General features: G+C 46.8%; 1 protein-coding gene across 1 annotated transcript in view; it reads right to left on the bottom strand.

The window, feature by feature from the left end:
- Positions 1-24371, bottom strand: part of BRINP2 (BMP/retinoic acid inducible neural specific 2) — a 40650-nt gene that overhangs the window by 4124 nt on the left and 12155 nt on the right. The window contains exons 2-5 of the mRNA XM_033151265.1: positions 19862-20052; positions 14493-14692; positions 9712-9817; positions 7673-7909 (exon numbers count right to left, since the gene is read on the bottom strand). Coding sequence (XP_033007156.1) covers positions 7673-7909; positions 9712-9817; positions 14493-14692; positions 19862-20052 — 734 coding nt within the window. The remainder of the gene's footprint in view (positions 1-7672; positions 7910-9711; positions 9818-14492; positions 14693-19861; positions 20053-24371) is intronic.

Here is a 24371-nt window from a genome sequence, read left to right as displayed (position 1 = left end):
AGGGGCTTGGACTAGATGACCCTTGGGGTGCCTTCCAACTCCACCATTCTATGGTTCTATGAGTCACCTAGGTCTCTGATCCTTCTCTCCCTTTGCACAAAGAACAGGGTGCAGAGGGGCTTGACTGGGCTACGGCACAGCCCTCCTCTCCCTATCTGTGCCTCCTCTATGCAGAGGCTCTGCCATGCCACACCTTTGACATACCTGTAGTGCACTCTCTAAGCAGAAGCAGAAAAGGGCTGCAGGTGGTGCTCTGGGGAGAGTAAGCCCTTAGATGCTCCAAGATAAGATGCAGGAGGAGCTGGAGTGTGTGTGAACAACCTGGCCATACCCCAGGGGGCAAATGCAAAAATAGAGGGCTACACCCAGACTGCAACAGGCAAAACCAGGTAGGTGTGAATGCAGTTGCTTGTTGTTTCCCAGTTACAGGTAGGTAGCCGTGTTGGTCTGCCATAGTCAAACCAAAATAAAATAAAAAATTCCTTCCAGTAGCACCTTAGAGACCAACTAAGTTTGTCCTTGGTATGAGCTTTCGTGTGCATGCACACTTCTTCAGATACTGTGCATGCACACTTCTTCAGATATCTGAAGAAGTGTGCATGCACACGAAAGCTCATACCAAGAACAAACTTAGTTGGTCTCTAAGGTGCTACTGGAAGGAATTATTTTATTTTATTTTGTTGTTTCCCAGTGCATTTTGGTATCTCTTCTTCCGAGGCAAATTATGCAGCAGTGACATATATTCCCTGCTAACACTCCATTTGGTGGAAGGACTGTGTCTTTAAACCACTATCTCGCAGTGGGGATGACAGAAGTCAATGCAAGGTTGTTTCCCATTAATTGCTATTCCAGAATATTTCATATTTTGAAATACTTGGGGAGGGGGCAGCTGATTAAATTATATAGCAAATATAGAACAGAGTGGGTAGCTCAGTCTGTAGAGCAGGAGACTCTTACCTCAGGGCTGCGGGTTCAAGCCCCACTTTAAGCAAAAGAAATTCCTACATTGCAGAGGATTGGAGTGGCTGAACCTCACGGTCTCTTCCAATTCTATGATTCTAGGAAAACCATTGCATTTCTCTATAATTGCTGCTCCTCTTCTGTAGAGCATCATTCCTTGTCAAGACACAACAGACACCCACTTTCTGGAAACAACTGAAGAAATTTTTGCCCCAAAAGACTTTCCCAGCTGGGTAAATTGGCACCTTTTTGGGGGGGGGTTGGTGTGTTCCCCCCTCCCAAATATATCTGCTGTTTTCTGTTTTGTTTTCAACTGTTTTTTAAGCTCTTTGGATGGTATCTGGTATGCATAGGCTCAGAACCTGACTGCACGTGACACACCGCACCCAGTGCCACCTATAAGCCGGGCTCTGCCCATGGAGACCAGCAGAGGAGACAGGAAGGGACTTGTTAGGAGGCCAACACCACCTACTGTATTTTTCGCTCCATAAGACACACTTTTTCCCCTCCTAAAAAGTAAGGGGAAATATCTGTGCGTCTTATGGAGCGAATGGTGGTCCCTGGAGCTGAATTGCCCAGGGGCCAAAAGAGGATCATGCTTTTTTATTTTACAAAGAGAAAAGGGAGTGTTGAAAGAACCCCGCTCAGCAGCTGATCAGCAAGAGATCGGGAGAGAGATAAGAGTCCCGGCTCCCTTTCAGCCCCGCCCTCCATTGTTGAATGTGCTGCAGAGGGAGGTTGTTTGTTTCCCCAGCGACATGTGACTGACTGGCTGATTAGATTATCTGTCTGGAAACTGTAGAAAAGGCTCCCTTTCCTTTAGAAGCTGCAGAAATGTGAGTTGAGCCCCATAAAAATGGGGCTTTTCCTCTTTGTTTTTCCCCCTTTGCAAAAAAAGCTGCAAAACTTTTAGCTGATCCTCAAAAAAACAGGGCTTTTCCCTTTGCAAAAAAGCTGCAAAACTTTTAGCTGATCCTAAAAAAACAGGGCTTTTCCCTTTGCAAAAAAGCTGCAAAACTTTTAGCTGATCCTCAAAAAACCAGGGCTTTTCCCTTTGCAAAAAAAGCTGCAAAACTTTTAGCTGATCCTCAAAAAAAAAAACCAGGGCTTTTAGAAGAGGAAAACCAGAAAAAATATTTTTTTTTCTTGTTTCCTCCTCTAAAAACGAGGTGCGCCCTATGGTCCGGTGCGCCCTATGGAGCGAAAAATACGGTATTTCCCAAGTTTTTAGGAATTGCTTCCTCGGGGACTGAGCTATGTCTTCAAAGCATGGTTCACTCAGTGGAGGCTGGGCCGTTAGTGTGAATGGACCACTGCAACACCAACCTCAATCTGCTTTCAGTCAGCACCTGCCTAACTTCTTTCTTAAAACCAGTTTGGGGGTTGGCTCTGGCTCCAGAGGAGACAGGAAGGGACATGTTGGGAGGCAGGAGCTATGGGCTGCCTCTGCTTGCGAAGCCTCTGTTATGAAACGTCCAGGGGCACATTGATAATATGTGACTGCTCTCCAGCGTGAAGAACAACAAACACAAGCCATTAAGGCTAAAAACTACTTTATTGCAGATAAAATGCAGAGTATGTCTCTGCTTGCAAGCTCAGTAAGTCAGAGCTGTGCATTAGGGTGTCCAGCATCTCTGAGCCAGAAACGAAAGTAAGATACAATAGTACAGTACAAAAACATCACGTGTGTGAGAAAGCTGGAAGGACTAGTGGCTTTCTACACAGGATGAAAACAGACACATAGTCATGTGAGCCTCGCTGCTGAGGCTTTTGCAGCTCGGCTTGTAATAATATCACAACATCCTCAACTTATTTTGCCTCTCCTTCTGCCGCTGATAGTCCTCAGGGACAGTCCCCATGTGCACAGGATGGCAGCGTTAATCTCCAGCCAGACAGCCGTGGTGAAATAACTGCTGGCTTACAACAGATTTATTAAATCTGACATCCCATATTAGATTGTAGGAAAGGAATATATATATATATATATAGCCATCACCTTGACATTCTTTGGAAATTCAGACAGTATTGGGAAATAAATTATTGGAAAAACAATTTTAGTTGGGTTAATGTTATTGAAGATGAATCCAATATTTTGTCTCTTGTTTTAGGAGCTGGGGTGTCCACATGCTTTTTTATAAACTCCATAAGTATCCTGTATTTGAGGCTATTGCATTGACTAACTTTGTTTTTAGATTAACCCATATTTACGGTGAATAAAAATGTCATCGGCCCAAATATGTGCAACTGAACTGAATATATTCTTTTTCCTCCTCTGTTATCCTCCCACCCACCTCGATTTGCAGCTCCCTCCTGTGTTGAACTTAAGACTGTAAGCTCCTTGGGGCAGGGCCTGTCTCCCCCAATCCCCGCCAATGTTGCTCTGTAAAGCACTTCGTGCAATGATGGCACCATGTAAATAATAGAAAAGAAGGTACCATTTTAAAAACTAAAGTAGAAATTTACAGTTCAAATGTGTGGTGTTTTTTTTTAAGAATTCAGCCCCACTCACACCCCAGATTAATTTCCAAAAAAGTGTGAGGAATATGTTAATAACTGAAGCCTTTGGCAAGGCTCCACTCATCCATGATGGAGAGTTGTCCACTGTCTCCCTGTATGACTTACTGTACTTCTCTGACCTCTTTCCAATCAACCTCTGTTTTTGGAAAGCAATGGCAAGTTCTATTAACTTTCAGATTTTCATTTCAGCCCATGGCATAGCGTGGGTGTGAGGGATCCTATTCCCTCCCCTTCAATACTTCCCCAACAGTGACTCTCCCTAGGTTTCACTGACAACTAGGATGAATCCTTCATACGGGAGTTGTCTCTGGGGTACTTCAGGGCTCTACGGTTGAAAACCTCTTGCCACCTGTGGGATCTCCCTCCCAGGATTCCCAACTACTGCAGTTTGCCTCCCCTTTAGGCAAATAAGTGGCACACTTGGCTTCACTGTCCAGCCCTCTGTATGACAGGAGAATAAGCAAACAGTTTCCTCTTCCACATGAAAGCTTTGTTCTCTCCTCTTAGTCACACCTCTTAAGGTACTGATACACTGCCACAGTCAATGAACGTTTAAGCACAGTTACCTTTATTAGGTAACTAGAAAACATGGATGTCTCGGGTTATTACTGGTACAAATCTTCTTCTCATGTAATTCAGCTTTGTTATAATATTTCCTGCATCCCTTTAGCAATGGTAATGACCTTTCCTCCCATTTCCCAAAGCCTAACCTCTCCTTTTCTCTCTCTCTATAACCCTCCACCCCCCAACTGCCAAACCCCCAACTGCCTTTCAAGGCTGTTCCCCCTCCTTTTAGAACGCCAACTAGCTCCGCGTCCTAGGGAACACCAACCTAACATGGGAGTGATAGGTTAACCCATGATGGACCTGAATCATCAGCAGGCATTATTCCGCCACAGTGGGAGGGCAAGGGAGCCATGACTCTTTTGGGTGCAAATTTCTGAGGGGGCGCAATCAGGTGCTCCCACAACAAGCTCCCTCATTGAGGCCACAGCTGCAGGAAGGCAAGCTCTGCTCAGGCCGGGCCGTCAGGGTTGGGGTGGCGCTGCCACCTCCTCCTCCTCCTGGCCAGTGAAGGGACACCCTGGGACGGCTGGGAGAGGGGGCCGCTGCTGCCCACTGAAGAGGAAGGTGGGAAAGCACTGCTAGAGCCATGTGCATTGCCCAGAGAGCCAGTGTGGTGTAGTGGTTAAGAGCGGTAGACTCGTAATCCGGTGAACCGGGTTCGCGTCTCCGCTCCTCCACATCCAGCTGCTGGGTGACCTTGAGCTAGTCACACTTCTCTGAAGTCTCTCAGCCCCACTCACCTCACAGAGTGTTTGTTGTGGGGGAGGAAGGGAAAGGAGAATGTTAGCTGCTCTGAGACTTCTTCGGGTAGTGATCAAGCGGGATATCAAATCCAAACTCTTCTCTTCTTCTTCTTCTTCTCACTGCAAAGGCAGGAGGGCGAGGCAACACAGCAGCACATAAGGCTTCGCGTTTCTCTGCCTTATCTCTGCTCCCAGGTTGGGATGCGTTTGTAAGGAGAGACTCCCTTGATTAGACGCTGGCTGGTGAAGGGACCAACCATTGCCCAGTCCATTGGAGGGGGCACAACACTTGCCCCGCCCCGGGCACCGGCAACCCATGCTATGCCCCTTATTTCCAGCCACCCATGCTATGCCCCTTATTTATTTCAGCCCCATAATACCATCAAATCACATACTCAGTAATTAGAAGAACAAGGATTGCTACTTTAGAATTCACGGTTTCAAAGAAAATGTTAGCCTTGCAAAAGCAGAGATTGCAACCTCTGCTCCTCCTTGCCAGCAGTGGCTGGCAGGACCTCCCCAATTTGTTTCCCCAGCTATCGCTAAGAATTTGGCTTCTGCTGGGTTTCTTTCTTACTTTCTTTTCATTTTTTTTTATAGCTTTGCTGTCATCTGTCAGGCCTCAAAATCCTGCAAGCCCTGAAGGAGCAAGTAGAATTCTTTTAGAACAGAGGGAAGTGGAACTCTGCTCCAGCTATTGCTAATTATCTGCACTTTTTCTGCCTCTCTCCTGCCTTTACCTGAAGACTCTGCCATCACTTTCTTGGAAGCTGCAGAAGTCTTGCATTCACCCAGCACACCTGGGTAGCTTCCCTTGCCTTCTGTCCTCCACCTCTCCACCCTCCCCCAGGATCCTTAGCGGCGGGGGTGAAGAAGGGCTTCCTCGGTGCCCCCTCCATATCTCCCACCAAAATAAGGGCTGGAAACTTCTCAGCCTCAAAAAGCCTGCTGAAAAACACACACACAAAAAAGACTTTTGTGCTGCACACAAAGTGGTAGCGGATTTGTCAGGAAACACTGGAGGAAGCCCAATGAGTAACAGCAGCTGGAGGAACAGTCACCATCCTTCTCCAATTTGCTCACCTAAAAGCCTAACAGGTGACATGAGAGGTATGAAAGGGCGGTGGTGGGGGGGAACAACATGAGAAATCCAACAGAATAGCTTCAAACATTCAGCAGTAGCTGCGGGAACAAAGGGGCGATGAAACACTCCTGTCAGCCAATAGTTTTCAGCTACCTTTAAAGCACGGTTTTTTACTGGAAATTATACCAGCTAGAGTGATGAGTCTTCTTCTTCTTCTTCTTCTTCTATTATTAAAATAATTGCTTTGCATGTGTATTTATCCATTTACCTGTATTTGCCTTGACAAGGTTCATACTTATCTTCTGATCAATTTATTTTTGGTTTTAAACATCGGAGGACTATGGAAGGCAACGGAAATTCAACGTTGATTAAGACTCCTAAAAGTTTGAAGCACGGGAAGTTGTATAAAATTAATAATTTGGCAGTTTATTTGGACGTATTTGGATTATTCGATATTCCTATGTAAAATGGGAATATTTGATGTGATTATTATAATTGGAAAACTTAATAAATATAATTGGCAAAAAAATTATTTTTGGTTTTATAATACACTGATTTAGTGGTTATATGTTTAAGCTGTTCTCAGCAGCTGTTACTTGTAGTATGATCATGGACATTTTGTTTTTCCTAACTGACCATGCTGGAAATATGCAGAATTAACCTGGGGACAGGAATAGATCTATTTGTATTGAACACATTGATGACACATTTGAATTAGCCCCACAGCTCTAAAAAAAAAAAAAAAAATGCTGTGTCTACCTTCTTCTAACATCAAAGTTTAGGAAAAGCCACTGCTGTTAATTTACTTAAGGAAGCCCTCAGAGCCCCAGAGCTGCCACTCTCCCACAGGTTCAGCTGGTTGACCTCCAGATGTCAATAACCATCAATGGTCAAGCACTTCCTAGCTGGCTATAGGTTCTGGCTTCCAACCGAGTTTAAAGGAGGTTCCCAAAACTGCTTCCAGTTCCTCCTACTGTCTCTCTCCCTTTAGAATCATAGAATCATAGAGTTGGAAGAGACCACAAGGGCCATCTAGTCCAACCCCCTGCCAAGCAGGAAACACCATCAAAGCATTCTTGACAGATGGCTGTCAAGCCTCTGCTTAAAGACCTCCAAAGAAGGAGACTCCACCACACTCCTTGGCAGCAAATTCCACTGTCCAACAGCTCTTACTGTCAGGAAGTTCTTCCTAATGTTTAGGTGGAATCTTCTTTCTTGTAGTTTGAATCCATTGCCCCGTGTCCGCTTCTCTGGAGCAGCAGAAAACAACCTTTCTCCCTCCTCTATATGACATCCTTTTATATATTGGAACATGGCTATCATATCACCCCTTAACCTTCTCTTCTCCAGGCTAAACATACCCAGCTCCCTAAGCCGTTCCTCATAAGGCATCGTTTCCAGGCCTTTGACCATTTTGGTTGCCCTCCTCTGGACACGTTCCAGCTTGTCAGTATCCTTGTCAGTATGCTAACATTTCCAAACATTTATCTTCAAACTTATCTCCATCACCGCACACTCAGCCAATCTTTGCCTCCCCACATTTTCCTAGTCTCCTCTGGTTCACTGAGTAAATTTGCCTGCCCTTCTTGTGGTTGTTTCACTGGTTGGCATCTCACAAGACCTGCCTCCGTCTTCCGGCTCACCTGCATTCTCTGCCAGGCTGTTCACAAGAGAGGTGCAACAGTGAACGGCTCCTTGCCTCAGTCACCTGTCATCCTCCTTGCTTGCTGAGTCAACTGGATGTGGGCAATCACCCACCCATCGTCACGTTCCCCGTGAGACCCACGTTTCCAAAACTCACCTGATTCCTGAAACTGTTGGTTGTGGTTCTCCCAAACTCCCTGGATCTGAAAAAGGCTCTGTTCCATAGCCTGGATGTCAGCCTCGGGGCAGTTGCATTGTGGGAAACCGAGCCCACAGTAACACCAGCAGTCATTCTCTCGGCACAGCAGCTCCCCCTCTGAATTGCAGGTGATGTAGCTCAAGGCAGCAGCCACAAAGCGTTCACGCAAGTACTCAGGCAGCAGGGCCTGCAGGCCTGCAAAAAGTAGGCAGAGAATTACAGGTCTCAGCTCAGCCATATCTGCACCAAGGAAAAACAGGTACAGTACTATGGAAACAAAGGAGCCACCTCCTAGGGCCGAGGGGGTGTTGGCCCCCCAATAAAATATTTGAGGGGGCCCCCAAAGCTGATGGCCATTGCCATTCAAATGGTGTGCTTGCACCACATCATGTGATCGATTACGTGGGGCGGGGCTTACCTGGGCCCCCACAATATTTTATTCAAGTTGGCGTCCCTGCATGAAAACCAAAGAGCTACGCTCACTTCCCTAGCAGGTTTTTCCGACCTACTCACCCTATGGAACAATGGCTTCTTTCAGGATATCTGCCCTTTAGATGTTGCAAAAGAACCTAGCTCCGTTGATTTGTGATTTATATCAGTTTGTGCATATACTAAAAAGTCCCACACCTGTACATGCTTAAAGTGAGTTGGCCGGAGGCTTGAGGACAAGCCCTATCACATATCAAAATAAGGTGAATTAAGTGAGGACTCTGACTTCCACAGCAGAGCAGTAGATGGTCCCAGGGAAAAGTCCCAGCTTCTCTAGCTAAAATGGACCTCAGGGAGAAGTACTGGGCATGGCCTCCGTTTGAATATGCTATCTTCAGCAAGAGTAGACAAAACTGTTATGATACGTCCCGGGGGGGCATGTTGTTAGACTGACCCCCAGGCAGGAACGAAACTTGCGTGCCCTCCTGGCTACTCGAGTCCAGTGGCACATTAGCAATATGTGATTGTTCCCAGTTTGAAGAACAACACACACGAGCCAGTAAAGGCTAAAACTACTTTATTGCAGTTAAAATGCAGAGTATGTCTCTGCTTTCCAACTCATGATTTCAGAGCTGTCTGTAATTGCGTCCAGCATCTCTCGAGCCAGAACTGAAAGTAAAGTACAACAGTACAGTAAAAAAAAAAATCACGTGTGTGAGAAAGCTGGTAGGACTGGTAGCTTTCCCACAGGATAAAAACAGACACAGTCAAGCTGGCCTCGCTGCTGCAGCTCGGCATATAATAATATCACAACAAAAACTAGCCCAGTTGACTGGTGGAATATTGCATGGGCAATATACAAAATTTACTGGAGGCAACACATTAACAAAACAATGCACTTAAAGTCTTTGATGCATGATTCTATACTTAGCATCCATTAGTGTGTTGTTGTTTTTTTTAAAAAAAAGCATATTCCAAACTTCATGTTAATTCTTATTGATTATGGGTTTTCTCCACATCTTCATAAAAATATGCACAATCCTCTGTATTTAACCCCAACTTACCCCTGTAAAATACCCAAGCACTGCATTATTGTCAATGTAATAACACACACATTCAAATAACTTTGTTTCTGTGTATGTGGTGCAGTCATATGACTCACCCGGGTGGTCCGCAGACCCGCAAGAGTTTGCACGATCCAGCTCTTGACTTACAGGAGCATCCTCTGATTGATTCTGAGTGTGATCAGAGCTGAAGGTAGGTTACAGATATAAACGAAGGGATCCCTATGCAGAATCTGCCTTGGGCCAGGAAACAGTTCCAGCCATGGCAGCTGGGCTTAAGCCTTCAAATCAGGGTGCAAAGTGATCTAACTCAGTTCTGAGGCTTTCTGCCATGGAAAGGAGGTGAAGATTGTGAGCCAGGAGCAAGCAACACACCAAGACAAATGCATCTTAACTTAGGATTGCTATTTCCACCTTGTGAGCAAGTTAGAAGATGAGTCCGGTTAGTGTCCAGTGGATAATGTAGATGCAATTCCAGGCAGGTAGAAGGAGAAAAATCCTTACCGAGAAGTTGAACTTTGTTCTCAGGGCTCTGGACAAGAACAGAGCTCACAGAATCCAGGTTGTCATAGTTACTGCAGCCAAGTGGCCCCGTTCTGGTTTCAGTGACCTAAGCAATGGAAAGAGAGCAGCTGTACCATAAGCAACTGAAATGCAAAGACAAAAGGACCTTTGCCCATCCTCCTTAACAAACCTGCTCTGAACATTAGATTGAATTGTGTGCATATGTTTTGAGGACAGAATTTGGTGCTAATAACGCCAAGGTTGCAGGTTCGATACCCATATGGGACAGCTGCAAATTCCTGCATTGCAAGCAGCTGGATTAGACAATCCTCACGGTCCCTTCCAACTCTAAAATTCTACCATTCCAGCTGGAAAGTAGAGCCCTTTCCCAATGTTCTCTTCGACCCTCACCCTCTCCAAAAGCTGGTTTTCTCCCAGTGGAGAAATACCCCGTGTATTTTCTCTTGAAGGTAGGAATGCACCTGGGTGGGATGTGTGTGTGTGTCTTGACTGGGAAAACAGCTGGCAGGAAAAGGGTTCGGGATACTCCAAGAAAATATGTATGTGTGTGTTAGTGTGTGTGTTTTGAGTGTGTGTGTGTGAGTGTGTGAACTATGATTAGTGTGACTTCAGCCTAGCCATCTCACATTTTAGTAAAGGTAAAGATAAAGGACCCCTGACAGTTAAGTCAAGTCACAAACAACTCTGGGGCTGCGGCGCTCATCTTGCTTTACTGTCCGAGGGAGCCGGCGTTTGTCCACAGACAGCTTCCGGGTCACGTGGCCAGCATGACTAAACCGCTTATGGCGAACCAGAGCAGCGCACGAAAACGCTGTTTACCTTCCCGCCGGAGCGGTACCTATTTATCTACTTGCACTTTGACGTGCTGTCGAACTGCTAGGTGGGCAGGAGCTGGGACCGATCAAGAAGGTCAGCGGTTCGAATCCCCGCAACAGGGTGAGCTCCCGTTGCTCGGTCCCTGCTCCTGCCAACCGAGCAGTTCGAAAGCACGTCAAAGTGCAAGTAGATAAATAGGTACACATTTTAGTAGTCATCTCTAAAGCCACAAACAATGGAGTGAACAGACAGGAAGAGACAGAAACATGTTCCAAGAGGGTGAAAGTGTGTATCTCCACGTGCACAAGACTTAAGCTCCAGATGGAGGGAAATCATGCAATCTTTGGAAGCTTATCCAGAGATATTTTGAAACTACTATTTGTGCTGGCTTGCAGGGAGCTGGGGTTAGGCCAGGCATAATTGCTGTATACACTGATTTGCATTTTCGTATGGTTACGATGAAGCAGAGGAAGTGTGGAAGCGGTTTTTGTGCGCCATTAAAGCCAGCAGAGTGAGAGACAGGGAGGTATGTGCCACTGGGCACAATCCACCAGGACTGTCTCCTGTGCAAGTCTCATCAAAATGAATGGGAGACGCACAGGAAGAGTGTGGATTCTTGCGCAGATCGTGTTTGTTTCAATTGAGCCTTGCAGACAAAACATTGCTGGTGGATGGCATCCATGTTCAACTAGCTTGTGCGGGGGGGGGGGGGGACATTTGGATTGTCTACACTGGACAATGAAACCTCGTGGGCTGGCCCTGTTTACATTGAATTACCCTCATCATCCTCAAAGTGTGGCTGACTGTATAAACACAGGAAATCCATTAAATGCGACAAAACACAGAGAGAGAGCTTTGAAGCAGGAAAAACTTGAGCCAAGCACTCCAGGCTTATGAGAATGCAAGAGGCCACTTCTAAAAAGGAGAAATAATTGTGCAGTAATTGGCCTGCTGATGGAGAGCAGACCTGCCTCTAGCCACCGCCCCTCCATGAAAGCTTCAGCATCATTAGTATGGCTGATTTCCCACAAATAGCACAAAGGCGCCGATTGTGGTCTGACTCCCTGCTTGCTGCCCCTCCTGTTTCCTTGGCGGGGGGGGGGGGGGGAGCGGAATGGGAGAGGGGAAGGCTGACTAAAGCGATAGGTTTATAATTGCAGAGCTGGGTAGGCAGATCTCAGGGATGGCAGCCTTGCTTAAGCAACCTGCAAATTAAAATCCAGGCATATGCGATGGGGCGGGTGGGCAGGCAGGCAGGGGGAGGGCGGCTAAGGGGGGGGGGGGATAAAAGCAGAGTTGTTGCACAAAATGAAATGGAACAGGGGAAAAGGTGTCTTTTCTGCTGCTGAGTCTGACTGTTGCAGTACATTGTTGGAGGGAGCTGGGGAATTGGAATCCTGCACCCCCCCAAAAAAAAAAAACAACAGGAAAAGGAAATCAGTTAGTGGGGCTGGGAAAGGGATTTCTTGACTTTGGCTGATGAGCAAGTGCCCTAGCAGGGTCCACCAACTTTGGGCTCTCTACCCACCCCCACCCCCCGTATATGTTTTGCACATCTGCAAGCCCTGCTGATCTCTCCATTTCATATGAAGATGCTGCCATTTTGGTTACATAACGATCCACACTCAAACAACGAGGTCCTGATTAGAATGTAGCATACCTCCCATTTTCCAATATCCTGCCACACTGTCATGAGACCGAGGAACCAAATCTAGAATGGGACAACTAGGGGCGTCGCTAGGGGGGGCGGGCCGTCCCGTGTTCCAGAGGAGGGGGGGTGACTCTCAGCATGCCCACCCCACAACTCATAAGTTGCTCAGTGTAGCAGCTGGCTTACACTGCACACACTTTGCTTTTTCCTTCCTGCTAGGACAGGCATAGGCAACCTTCGGCCCTCCAGAAGTTTTGGCCTACAACTCCCATGATCCCTAGCTAACAGGACCAGTGGTCAGAGATGATGGGAAATGTAGTCCAAAACATCTGGAGGGCCGAAGGTTGCCTATACCTGTGCTAGGAAGAGCCACAGAAGCACAGCTCTGCCCAGCCAGGGCTCCACCCAGCAGCCTGGCACATTTCACCAGGGCACTGCCCTCTCAGGGGGCAGAAAGGTGCCATCTTCAAGGGGTGACATTTGGCACCTCCACCTACAGCCTCAAGCACAAGCCAGAGCAAACCCAGTTGCTTTGGACTTAGGACACCCCTTCAAGTCACAGTGAACGTTTTGCGTTTCCCCCCCCCCCCAATGCTTTGCGGCACCTCATTTGCATGTATGCAAACGAGGTGCTGCAAAAGCATTGTGGAATGCAAAATGCTCACTGTGACTTGAAGGGGTGTGGGTGGATGTGGGCGGGGGACAAAAAAAAATCTGCACCGGGTACCACTTGGGCTTGCTATGCCTCTGGGGACAACACAGAAAGGAGCAGCCTTGAATGCTCCTCTACCTGGGCTCAACAGGGGCAGGTGGTGTGCTTAGCACCTACAACCCCGTTGCTTTCCTCCATTTAATGGGGACAATTTCAAAGCAAGAACAAAACCTGCCCCATCGCTCATACAAGATGACGTATCCTGATGGGTGTGGATCCTTCAAAAGCGTGAGGTGGTTTTTTCTGTGAATCCTCCAAGGGTCCCTTGTGGTATGTATTTTGCTTATCCCACGCACAATAAACCAACTCAACAGCATCAAGCACCCCTGCATTTAAGGGCGAGAGTTGCTGTCTCCCCTAGTCCCCAGGAACCAAACTACCTCACGATTGAGTTTCATTCTGAGAAATGACAGGCACTGAGCCCTGGGACAAGAAGAAGAAGAAGAGTTTGGATTTGATATCCCGCTTGATCACTACCCGAAGGAGTCTCAAAGCGGCTCAAAATCTCCTTTCCCTTCCTCCCCCACAACAAACACTCTGTGGGGTGAGTGGGGCTGAGAGACTTCAGAGAAGTGTGACTAGCCCAAGGTCACCCAGCAGCTGCATGTGGAGGAGCGGGGATGCGAACCTGGTTCACCAGATTACGAGTCCACCGCTCTTAACCACTGCACCACAAGACCCAGTGCTACCACCATTTTTGGCCACAGCAGTTGCCACCCATAATGAGCCCCCTCAAATGCGTAATTTTGCTCCCCGCAAATCACCCCTATCGCAAGTCCCCGCTGTTTAGCCAAAATTTCTCAAGCAAGGCCAGTCCAAGATGGTGTGCGTGAGGGGGAGGAGTAAACATGGGCCCCTCCCACTCATTCCCGGTAACAGCAGAGCCCTGTTCATGTGGAACCTTAACCTGGGCAATCTCCTCCCTGTTTTGAAGATGTTTTAAAATGCTTCTAATGTTGGTTCCTCTGTTTTGTTTTTGCCGGGTTGATGTTGGTTAAATGCTCAGTTGGGGTTGGCGGTTATTTTAATTTGGGTGTAACTGTAAACTGTTTATGATTGTTGCTGTTAATATGGGTTTCTATTGATTTATTGGTTTGTTTGTTGCTTGTATAGGAGATATATATGTATGTATGTATGTATGTATGTATGTATGTATGTATGTATGTATTTGATGCTTTGTTGTGGTTTTTTATATGTTGTAAGCCGCCCACAGTGGCTGGGGAAACCCAGCAAGATGGGCAGGATATAAATTAAAAAAATATCACTAAATTATTATTATTGAAGAGGAAGGATCAGATGAATTGGGCAGCTGTATAGGGGGCCTGTGTACCGACACGTAGCCCTGCATCAGTTATCACTGCTAAATTTACACCTTCACATATAAATTAGCACATGCACGTTTTATGCAAATCTGCCGCCTATTCTGTTCTCTCTCTCTTTCCCCCACCCCTGATGCTGAAGTGGTGACCCAATCAAGGCCTAGATTGCGGCAACACGCTCTACACAGAGCTGCCTCGGAAGCCCACATCTTCATGGGCTACGGGACATTCCCCTGCCTTTTGGCTCGCCCCTGGGGGTTACCTTGATGGCAGCTGTTGCTATCTGGATGTGATGGAGGCGCCGCAGAGTGCTCTCCCGGTCAATGAAGTACGAGGCTGCCAGCTGGTGCAGCGTTTCCAAGGAGACCGTGGCATTGCTCCCACCACTTCCTGCCAGGCCGCCGGCTTCCGCTTTCCGACTGAGCTTGCGCTTGTCCACAAAAATGGTCAGAGACTCTTCCCCTGCAAAGGCACGAGGCACCATGTTTAGTGAGCTGCCCATCAGGACTCAAGATGCTCTGGGCTCAGTGTCCCTTTTGGGTGACTGTCCAACCACCAGCTTAACGAAAGGACAAAAGGCACACCTCGCAGGAGAGTTTCAACCAGAGGCAGATCCCCGTAAAACGTTGAAAAGTTGACTACCATCCCATCACGGTCACCCCTTGTCTCTCCTTGTCTGTTATGTGAGGCTCACGGCTTTGTTTTCCGGCAGACTCAGGTAATGGATCTCCCACGATCTCCCAAAAGCTAATTCACTCCCCCTGGCTCAAGTCCTTCAGTGGTCACCAGTCCATATCTGGAGTCCACTGGTGGGCAAATACCTTTAGCAGATGAGTCAAAGCCTAGCTCCACAAAGGTGACAGCACAGAGGCAATACTGGTAGGGTATGATCTGGAGGGCATTAGCCTGCCGGTGATTTATGGTTTCCCTGCAACCATATCTGAACATCTGGACTCAGAACTGCTTCTTAAGAAGCAGCTTAGAGTTGTTGTTAGGAGCATAGTTTCCCATCTTGAGCTAATGTCCCACCCACCCCTGTCTTAGACAGATCAGACCTTGCTTCCATTACCTCTTCTCTAATCCAATCCTGGTTTGACAACTGCAATGTGCACTAGATGCGGCTGCCCTGGAAGGTGATGTTGAATCTTCAAATGCAGCAGAATGCTATTGTGTATCCCCCTAACAAGTGTTGGGTGTTAAGTGCATGCCCAACCTGTTCTGTGCCAGTTACACTGGTCACCAATCGGTTCCCATGCCCATTTTGATTTAAAGCCTTGCATAGCCTGAGATCTTCCTACTTCAAGGACCATCTCTCCTTTATACAAGCCGCTCACCAACTGGGAGCTAACCAGCAGGCCTTACTAACTGTTCTGTCCTTGTGACGGGTCCAGGCAGGGAGAGCCAAGAGATGGACTTTCACTGATCATTCCCAAACTGTAGAACCTTCTCCCTCAAGAGGTTAAGAGAACTACCTCTTTATTTTATTTTCACACTTCTTGTATCAGGCTTTTGAATTTGTCTGTCTGTTTGAAATCACCTTGAGCTATGGGATAGGAATGTTCTAATAAATTAATAAACCTGGCGTCCTCTCTCAACTATACGGATAGCTTTGACAGGGGAACGCGGCAAATCCAGAAGCTCTGTATCAGGGACTGGCATCTGATTGGCTCCTTGCTTGTCACCTGACTCTCCAGATCAAGAGGATTCTAGGCTATTCCAGATCAAGAGGATTCTAGGCTATCCTCCAGCAAGAGGATTCTAGGCTATTCCAGCCAGTAGAGCATGAGACTCTTAATCTCTAGGTTGTGGGTTTGAACCCTACATTGGGCAAAAAGATTCATGCACTGTAGGGGGTTGGACTGGATGACCCTTTGTGATCCCTTCCAACTCAAGGCCTGCCATTCCTTCCTTTGACCAGTCCCCTTGGTGGCACTGGGGGGGGGGAATGAACCAACTGCTGATCCACACAGTTCCTGATCTTGAGCACCATAATGCTTCTTGGTGCCCAAACCGGGCTCAGGGCAGCTATCACCAATGAAATCACAACAAAAACATAAAACAATTCATTAAAATACAGATTAAAATACAATTTAAAATTTAATTTGGACTGCAGCCTCATTTTTAAGTAGCCCACCAAATCACACCAAAAGAATGAAACATCATTGAATCACTCCCATTGAATAAATTAACAATGATTATGATTACGGCTACGGTTGTGATGTATATACTGCCCTTCATTAGAAGATCTCGGGACAGTACACAAGAGAAAAATACAAGATAAAAAAAACAAATAATTAAAACAAAAACAACAAAACAATAGCCCCTCTCCCACAAACACATTTAAAACTAAGGATATCCTCCTGCCTCTGGGCAATTTTTACACACACACACACACACACACACACAATCAGATCCATTTATAACTTGAATATGCTACTTCTATACGTGGATGTCAACAGCAGTTCCACAGGGGACTTTTAATAGACCTACAGAAGAACAAAACACAGAAAACACACGTTCAGGCAAAGGACGGGAGAGGAAAAAGCAGCCTTGGCAAGTGAGGAGGTATTATTTAAGCCAGTTGGTCACCTGCACAGCAAAATGTCACTAATTGTCTTTAGCTGTCTGGCAAGCTTGTTTTGTTGCTATTAGTACACATGACTTATGGATTTCTAAAAATCCATACCGCTACATTAAGTCCTGCCTTGAACTACGGCTTTAATCAATAATAACAAAGTCTTCACGCCAATTTGTATTAGTGTGAGAACTTTGTTGCCAGGTTTTGGGGGAAAGGGCAATCCAGCAGACCCCAACGTCCCATGTGAGGTTCCCAAAGTTGCTTGGTGTGACAAGAGGCGTGGGGGGGAGACACATGGGAAGACCGAGAAGGGGTGAGGGTGGCTTCAGCAAAGAGAGACAGCCCACCGTAACACCACGGAGAGCCAGCATGGTTTACAGCTCAGCCATGGAGCTCCCTCACCTTTGGCAATGTCCCTTCTCTCAGCCGACCCCATCACAGGGCTGTTATGGGAAGGACGGGAGGGCTGTATGAAAACAGAACAGACTAAGCAACTCCTGCGACCGCCCCTTGTGGCTTTTCTCATGGTACGTAAGCATTTCTTCTGCTTTGGACTGAAAGGGTTAATTAGCTAACCTGTATATATTTACCTGAATGTATTGTTAGTCCAGAAGTATAAAAGAACTTTTTAAGCTTTTCTTTATGAAACCTCTCTGTAAAGCTGTGAACTTTGATCTGCATTGCACTTCTTTCTGGCAAGCTATGACTAAGAGTCTGGAGATAACAGTAGAAGGAGGCCTTTCCTGACCATGTAGTACCAGTTGGATTTTACCGCTCCATAGGGCGCACTGGACAAATGGGGTTCAACTCACATTTCTGCAGCTTCTAAAGGAAAGGGAGCAGTTTCTACTGTTTCCAGACAGATAATCTAATCAGCCAGTCACATGTCCCTGGGGAAACAAACAACCTCCCTCTGCAGCACATTCAACAAAGGAGGGCGGGGCTGAAAGGGAGCCGGGACTCTTATCTCTCTCCCGATCTCTTAATGATCAGCTGCTGAGCGGGGTCCTTTCAACACCCCCTTTTCTCTTTGTAAAATAAAAAGCATGGTCCTCTTTTGGCCCCTGGGCAATTCAGCTCCAGGGACCACCATTTGCTCCATAAGACGCACAGATATTTCCCCTTACTTTTTAGGAGGTCTTTTTAGAATGCGTCTTATGCAGCGAAAAATACGGTATATCATTTTAGCTTCCTACCATTGACTTATTTTGAGTTCTATTATTATTTTTGGTATCTTTTTCTTTTTTGTACACCACTTGGCTATTATGCATGGGAAATGGTATATAGACTTTAATAAGCAAAACAAAAAATGACCAGCGGTAGCAAGTGCAGGATGGGGTGGGGCACCTACCAAAACCAGGATGTCAGTGATACATGCCCGCCTCTGTGACTAAGAAGTGATGGAGTGGCTCTTGAGTGTGGGGAGCAAGGGTTTTCCTCATGCCAGGCCAGTTTTATCCACCTTTGCACTTTTCCATTCAACATGGTATCCCCACTGAGTGCCCATACATATATGTGCATAGAAATCAGTAGTATCCAGAAGCTGTGTAGGGTTCTTGGCCGCCTTCCCCTACCTGCTGCCCTAGAGATATTTTAGACTTCACCTTCCCTAAGCTTAGGTCTAGGCTGGCTTTCGTAGTTGTGATCCAAAACATATGGAGGGCACAACTCTGCAAAAGGGCTGTCTTGACCTTTGTGTAAAAGACTCTGGAGTCAATGTTTGTTTCCGTCAGGCCCCCTAATCTTTATGAAGAAGAAGAGAAGAGTTTGGATTTGATATCCCGCTTTTCACTACCCGAAGGAGTCTCAAAGAGGCTAACATTCTCCGTTCCCTTCCTCCTCCACAACAAACACTCTGTGAGGTGAGTGGGGCTGAGAGACTTCAGAGAAGTGTGACTAGCCTAGCCCAAGGTCACCCAGCAGCTGCATGTGGAGGAGCGGAGACGCGAACCCGGTTCCCCAGATTACGAGTCTACCGCTCTTAACCACTACACCACACTGGACTCTGTTCTAGAAGGCTGTGGGCATTACCACCAGGCATACTGCTTGCAGTTCAATGGTTGCCATCGTGTGGCCAACTGTGCACTGGGTGCCAGCCTAGGCTCTGGCACAGCAAGGACATTTTGTACAATGGATACAATAGAATCGAACTGCATGGGCACAACCCTTTGCACACTTTCTTGAGAGTAGCCGACAGCCCCCCCCCCCCATATAATGGGACCCGCTTCTGAGTAAAGATACAGTGCATGGGCAGTGGTGTAGCAAGGGCAGGGCGTTGGGGGGCGGGTTGCCCTGGGTGCCACCCAGGGCAACCCGCCCCCCAAACCTACTCAGCACGCGCTTTCCTTTTTCCGGCTGGAGCTGACGCCCCTCCCTGGCCCATCCCTTGCCTCCGCCCGCCCTCATAGTGCACATGTGCAGTGTCGCTCTGTAGTGCGCATGCACCATGTGTCGTGACGCATGCGTCCTGCATTGTGACGCTGTGCATGCACGCTACGAAGCAGCAGCGCGGCAAACCCCGCGAGCAAGGGGTTTGCCGTGCCGTCACTTCGTAGCGCGCATGTGCCGTGCGTCGTGACACCTGACGCATGCGCGCCACCGAGCGACACCCCGCCCCCGGGGGATGCCCCCAGGTTTGCCACTCCGGGTGGCCAAGCGGCTCCGTTCGCCTCTGTGCGTGGGACTTTAAGGCTGCACATTTATGGATAGTTACTTGGAAGTAAGCCCCATTGAACTCAATGCAACTTAATTCCGAGTACACATGATGAGAACAGCCCCCCCCCCCCCGGTGGCATGAGCTTTTGTACCCAGGTTGACAATCTGCGTTTTCACAACCGATACACACCTTGAGTTCCTTGAAGAGGAAGAGTGGGACATAAACAAATGAATAAATTAATAAAACTCTTACAGCAGTACAGAGATACTGGTGTGCCTTTAACACATTTTTAATATAGAAACACAACACTTAATTCAGGTAACCGGCCGGTGTGGCTTAAGACTGTAGTTTTTGAGTTTAAGAGAGAAAACACATGGGAAGAAAGGGGAGCACTCACCTCCGAGTGTGGCGGAGAGCAGGAAATGGGTCCCGTATTTCTTAATCAGGTTCTCGGTGATCTGCTGGAGGCTGGGCCGGCGCCCCAGGAGGCGAATGTTGCGGATGAACTCTGGAGCCAGGGGCAGAGGCAAGCTGAAGAAATCTTTCCTTTCCAATGCCAAATTATTCACCTTCCAGCGAGCAAATTCTCTGGAGGAGAAAGCCAAGAAAACAGCAGTGGCAAAGTAAAACCACAGTTATAACCGCATCCAGGATCCAGGCCTGGTTTTTCTTAATATAAAAAAAGGAGCGCGTTTCCAGCATCTTGGAATAAGGGGATAAAGGACACTCTGAAGATAACTCAAATACAGACTGTCGTGAGTTAAGTATACACATGGGGAGGGGGGGTCAACAGGGGCGAGCACACTAGTTCCACTTCCATTACCACTCCAGCCACCCTCACAAGTTGGAGGGTGACGTCCCAATGTGGGGAGCCTCCGATGCACGTGGGGGGCTCCCTGGCACAATTCGGAAACCCTGACTTTCCAGGCTTCTAAAACACACAAGGAGCCCCCAGGAGTAAAGGCTGCCTGGCCTTTAATCTAGCCTGATCCCCTATTCCTTTTCCCCTTCCCTTTTTTTTCTGAAGAAACCCTTACATTAAAATTCCTCCCTGGCCTCCCTACTGGCCTAGCATGACTAACCTGGCCAGTTAGCCCTGGGGGATCCCACTGATATTTGTTTTTATGCTGTTTTTAGGTTGTTTTAATCATTGTCTTATATTTGTTGTTAGCAGCCCTGAGCCCAGTCTTTGGATTGGGAAGGGCGGGGTAGAAATAAAAAATTATTATTATTATTATTATTATTATTATTATTATTATTATTATTATTATTATTATTAAAAGAGGCTCCCTGCTTGAGACGCTCACCCTCCAACTCAGGGGCATGTGGGATGTAAACACAGAGCAGTCAAAACACAACATTGCTAGAGTGGACATGAAGGTGTCTCAGTCCTCCAGCCTTAACTTCCTGTTTACCTGGACTGAGACAACTTCCTCCATCTAACTGGAGATGGGTGTGGCTTCACCTAGGCAGGTTTACACAAAACCACAGGAAGCAGACGCCATCTCTCTCTTTTTGCATCGTCTTGTGAACAAGCAACATCTTAGGAGAAGATGCTCTCTCGGCTCCCAGCCAAGAGAGCACAAAGAGGCTTTCCTCCCTTATGGAGTTAGCCTCTACATGTAAATACATTTATCTAAGCCTGTCTGCTTCTCTGAGCATGTACTGTAACTCATGGATGACTGTAAGTAAACTCTTTTATATCTTATAAACAGTACTGTGTTGTGTCTTTACTTTTAAGAGGGAAGAAGGGGAATAGACCAGGAATATATAATTCTTCTAGAGGCTTTAGCAAGCCTATGCAACTGTTTTCTGCTGTATTTTAAAAGGGAATGTAACTGCTAAGTTTAGAGCTTGTTAATTCAAGCTGGGATGAGATATATGAAGTAATATATCATCATCCACACTCCTAAACATTCCCACAGGGCAGCCTCTCCTGTTTCGATGCCTGAGGCAAAACAGGAAGGTGCTGCCTCCCCACTGCCCCTGCACTTACTGGAGTTGTGTGGCTTTGGCCCCCAGTGGGAGGTCCACGAAATCTCTCCAGAACCCAGAAGCTGCAGCCACTGATCCTTGGTTCCCCAATGGCAACAGTGGTAGGGTTGCAGACGAAGTGAGAAGGGATGGCGATATTTGCCAGAGTCTCACAAGATCTCACAAGAAGCAACTGCTTCTCTGATGGCAGGGTGGGTGCTGCCCCTTGGGATTCCACCCCCCCCCCCCAAGATGGCTACCACAGTCCACCTCAGGCCAGTCCTGCTGCAATTGAGACTGGGAGAGGGATGGGGACCAAATTGCACACTAGTCTCTACGGTCCACCTCCTCCTTCACCAATTTCCCTAACTCAAAGACAGAAAGGCTGATGCACTAGAGCAGGCATGTCCAACAGGTAGATCGTGATATACCGGTAGATCACTGGACGTCTGTGGCAGATCACTGGTAGCCTAAACTCTCCGCTATGACCTGTCCATCTTGGGTGGCCCTGCATGACATAGCTCATATTCAAGCCCCTTCGCCACAACAAGGCAGCGATCCATGAAGGAGGAGAGGCAGTGATCCATGAAGGAGTTGAAGCTGAAGTTGAAGGACAGATCCAGTACTTTGGCCACCTCATGAGAAGAGAAGACTCCCTAGAAAAGACCCTGATGTTGGGAAAGATGGAGGGCACAAGGAGAAGGGGACGACAGAGGATGAGATGGTTGGACAGTGTTCTCGAAGCGACTGGCATGAGTTTGTTGAAATTGTGGGAGGCAGTGAAAGATAGGTGTGCCTGGCATGCTCTGGTCCATGGGGTCACGAAGAGTCGGACACGACTGAACGACTGAACAACAACAACGAACAAGATGGACCAATGATCTAGCTAAGTATAAGGCAGCTCCTTATGCAAATACTCCTCACCACACCTTTATATGTGTGATGTTTTCAAGATGGGATCCAACTCACACAAACATGTAATACCAATCCACACACTTCACTTATCTGACAGTACAGACATCTCTGAAAAAGAACGATAAACACCAACAACTGAAAATATTACACGCAAAGTGTTCTGAAAAACCAGGGGTTTACAGAAAACACCCTGAAAAATGCAATGAAGACCTAAGTATACTTATTAGGCAAAAGATAACATTCACAATAACAGTTTTACTGAGAACTGCAATTATGTTTTTGGTGGGCTTCAGGTAAAGATGCATGGAACACCGCTACCCAATAAATTTCCTTAGTCTTACTGAAACATTCTTATTGCTTCCCTAGGAATTCCTTGGCTGTTTTGCCTAAGCAGGGACCTCCAAATTCACATCAATATTTTTGTTTCAAACAAATGTGATGGCAACTCTGTTGAAGACTTCATTTCCGTGCCTAGTACCTTGACAGTAACGCTGATTGCTACAACCAGAAATGAGTGATGCCAACAGCTTGTAGAAACACATAGTGGCACTAAGCCAAGGGTGCTGGAGGAATTCAGTTCACATCAGTTTGATCCTGTTCCTTCAAGGAATATTTCTGATCCATACTCCATCTGCATGAACCAGCTTTCCAGATGGATAGGACATTAGAGAGATTTATACAAGGCAGTCTATGCACCACAGTAAATACTGGCAATCTGTAGATCTGATAAAGTGCCCCAAATTATAAAAGGAGGCAAAGGGCATATATTTGCACGGCTTCTCTTTTCCTTCCCCCAAGGCAGGATAAAATAGGCTAGCAAGCAAAACCACTTAAGAGTAACAACAAGACGACTACACATCTGCTTCGTCCTATGTTACGGTTGTCAAGCTAAAGTATTAAGACATTGGCTTGCCTTTGGTGCAGTTCTTCCTCAACTACAGAGGTGATGCTCTGGATACTGCTGTGCTTCCATCAGTCCTGCCTGGCATGGCCAATGGGCAGGGATTGTGGGAAACATAGTTAAACAACATCTAGAGGGGCAAAGTTTTCACATCCCTGATCTCTTGGGTTCTTTGTTGTTGTTGTTCAGTCGTTCAGTCGTGTCCGACTCTTCGTGACCCCATGGACCAGAGCACGCCAGGCACACCTATCCTTCACTGCCTCTTGCAGTTTGGCCAAACTCATGCTAGTCGCTTCGAGAACACTGTCCAACCATCTCATCCTCTGTCGTCCCCTTCTCCTTGTGCCCTCCATCTTTCCCAACATCAGGGTCTTTTCCAGGGAGTCTTCTCTTCTCATGAGGTGGCCAAAGTGCTGGAGCCTCAACTTCAGGATCTGTCCTTCTAGTGAGCACTCAGGGCCGATTTCCTTCAGAATGGATAGGTTTGATCTTCTTGCAGTCCATGGGACTCTCAAGAAGGTTCTTACAGGAAGAAAAGAATGGCTAGAGACCATGGGATTTGCTATTTCCACTGCCTATTGATTCAACTCAGGAGACAATGGAAACTGCAAATTCCTTTAAAAAAAAAAATTTTTATTAATTTTTTTAAAACAGAGAAAACAGAGGAATAAACAAATACACATATAACAACAACAAAAACAAAGACAAATACATAAAAATATATCTTATACCTAATATTTATCCCTCACATTGTAGGTAGACTTCCTCCTGTCTCCACGCATTCCTTGTCTATCATCTTTAGTAATTTCTAAACATCTTGCCAAATCTTATTTTCTATAAAAATCACCTAAATATTTAATCTTAACTATTTTTCTTAACTCATATTCAGCTATCTGCAAATTCCATGCTGCCTGGTAGGAAATTATGCTCTTGAGCAAGCTCAGGAACATAATTTACAGTGGAGGAGAAACCAAAAGGCTTCACTGATGCCTCTCTGCTGCTAGTTTACTCCTACCCCATCTGAAAGGAACCATTTTTGTCTTGGAGACGGGGATGGGGAAACTAGCAGGGGAAGAATCTGTAGTCCTCTATTTGCCAGGTTCATAATTGTGTCTAC

The sequence above is a fragment of the Lacerta agilis genome, chromosome 6 (genome assembly GCF_009819535.1).
Source record: "Lacerta agilis isolate rLacAgi1 chromosome 6, rLacAgi1.pri, whole genome shotgun sequence".
Taxonomy (NCBI): domain Eukaryota; kingdom Metazoa; phylum Chordata; class Lepidosauria; order Squamata; family Lacertidae; genus Lacerta; species Lacerta agilis.
Note: the sequence above shows the minus strand (reverse complement) of the source record. Positions and strands in the feature narration are given on the sequence as shown.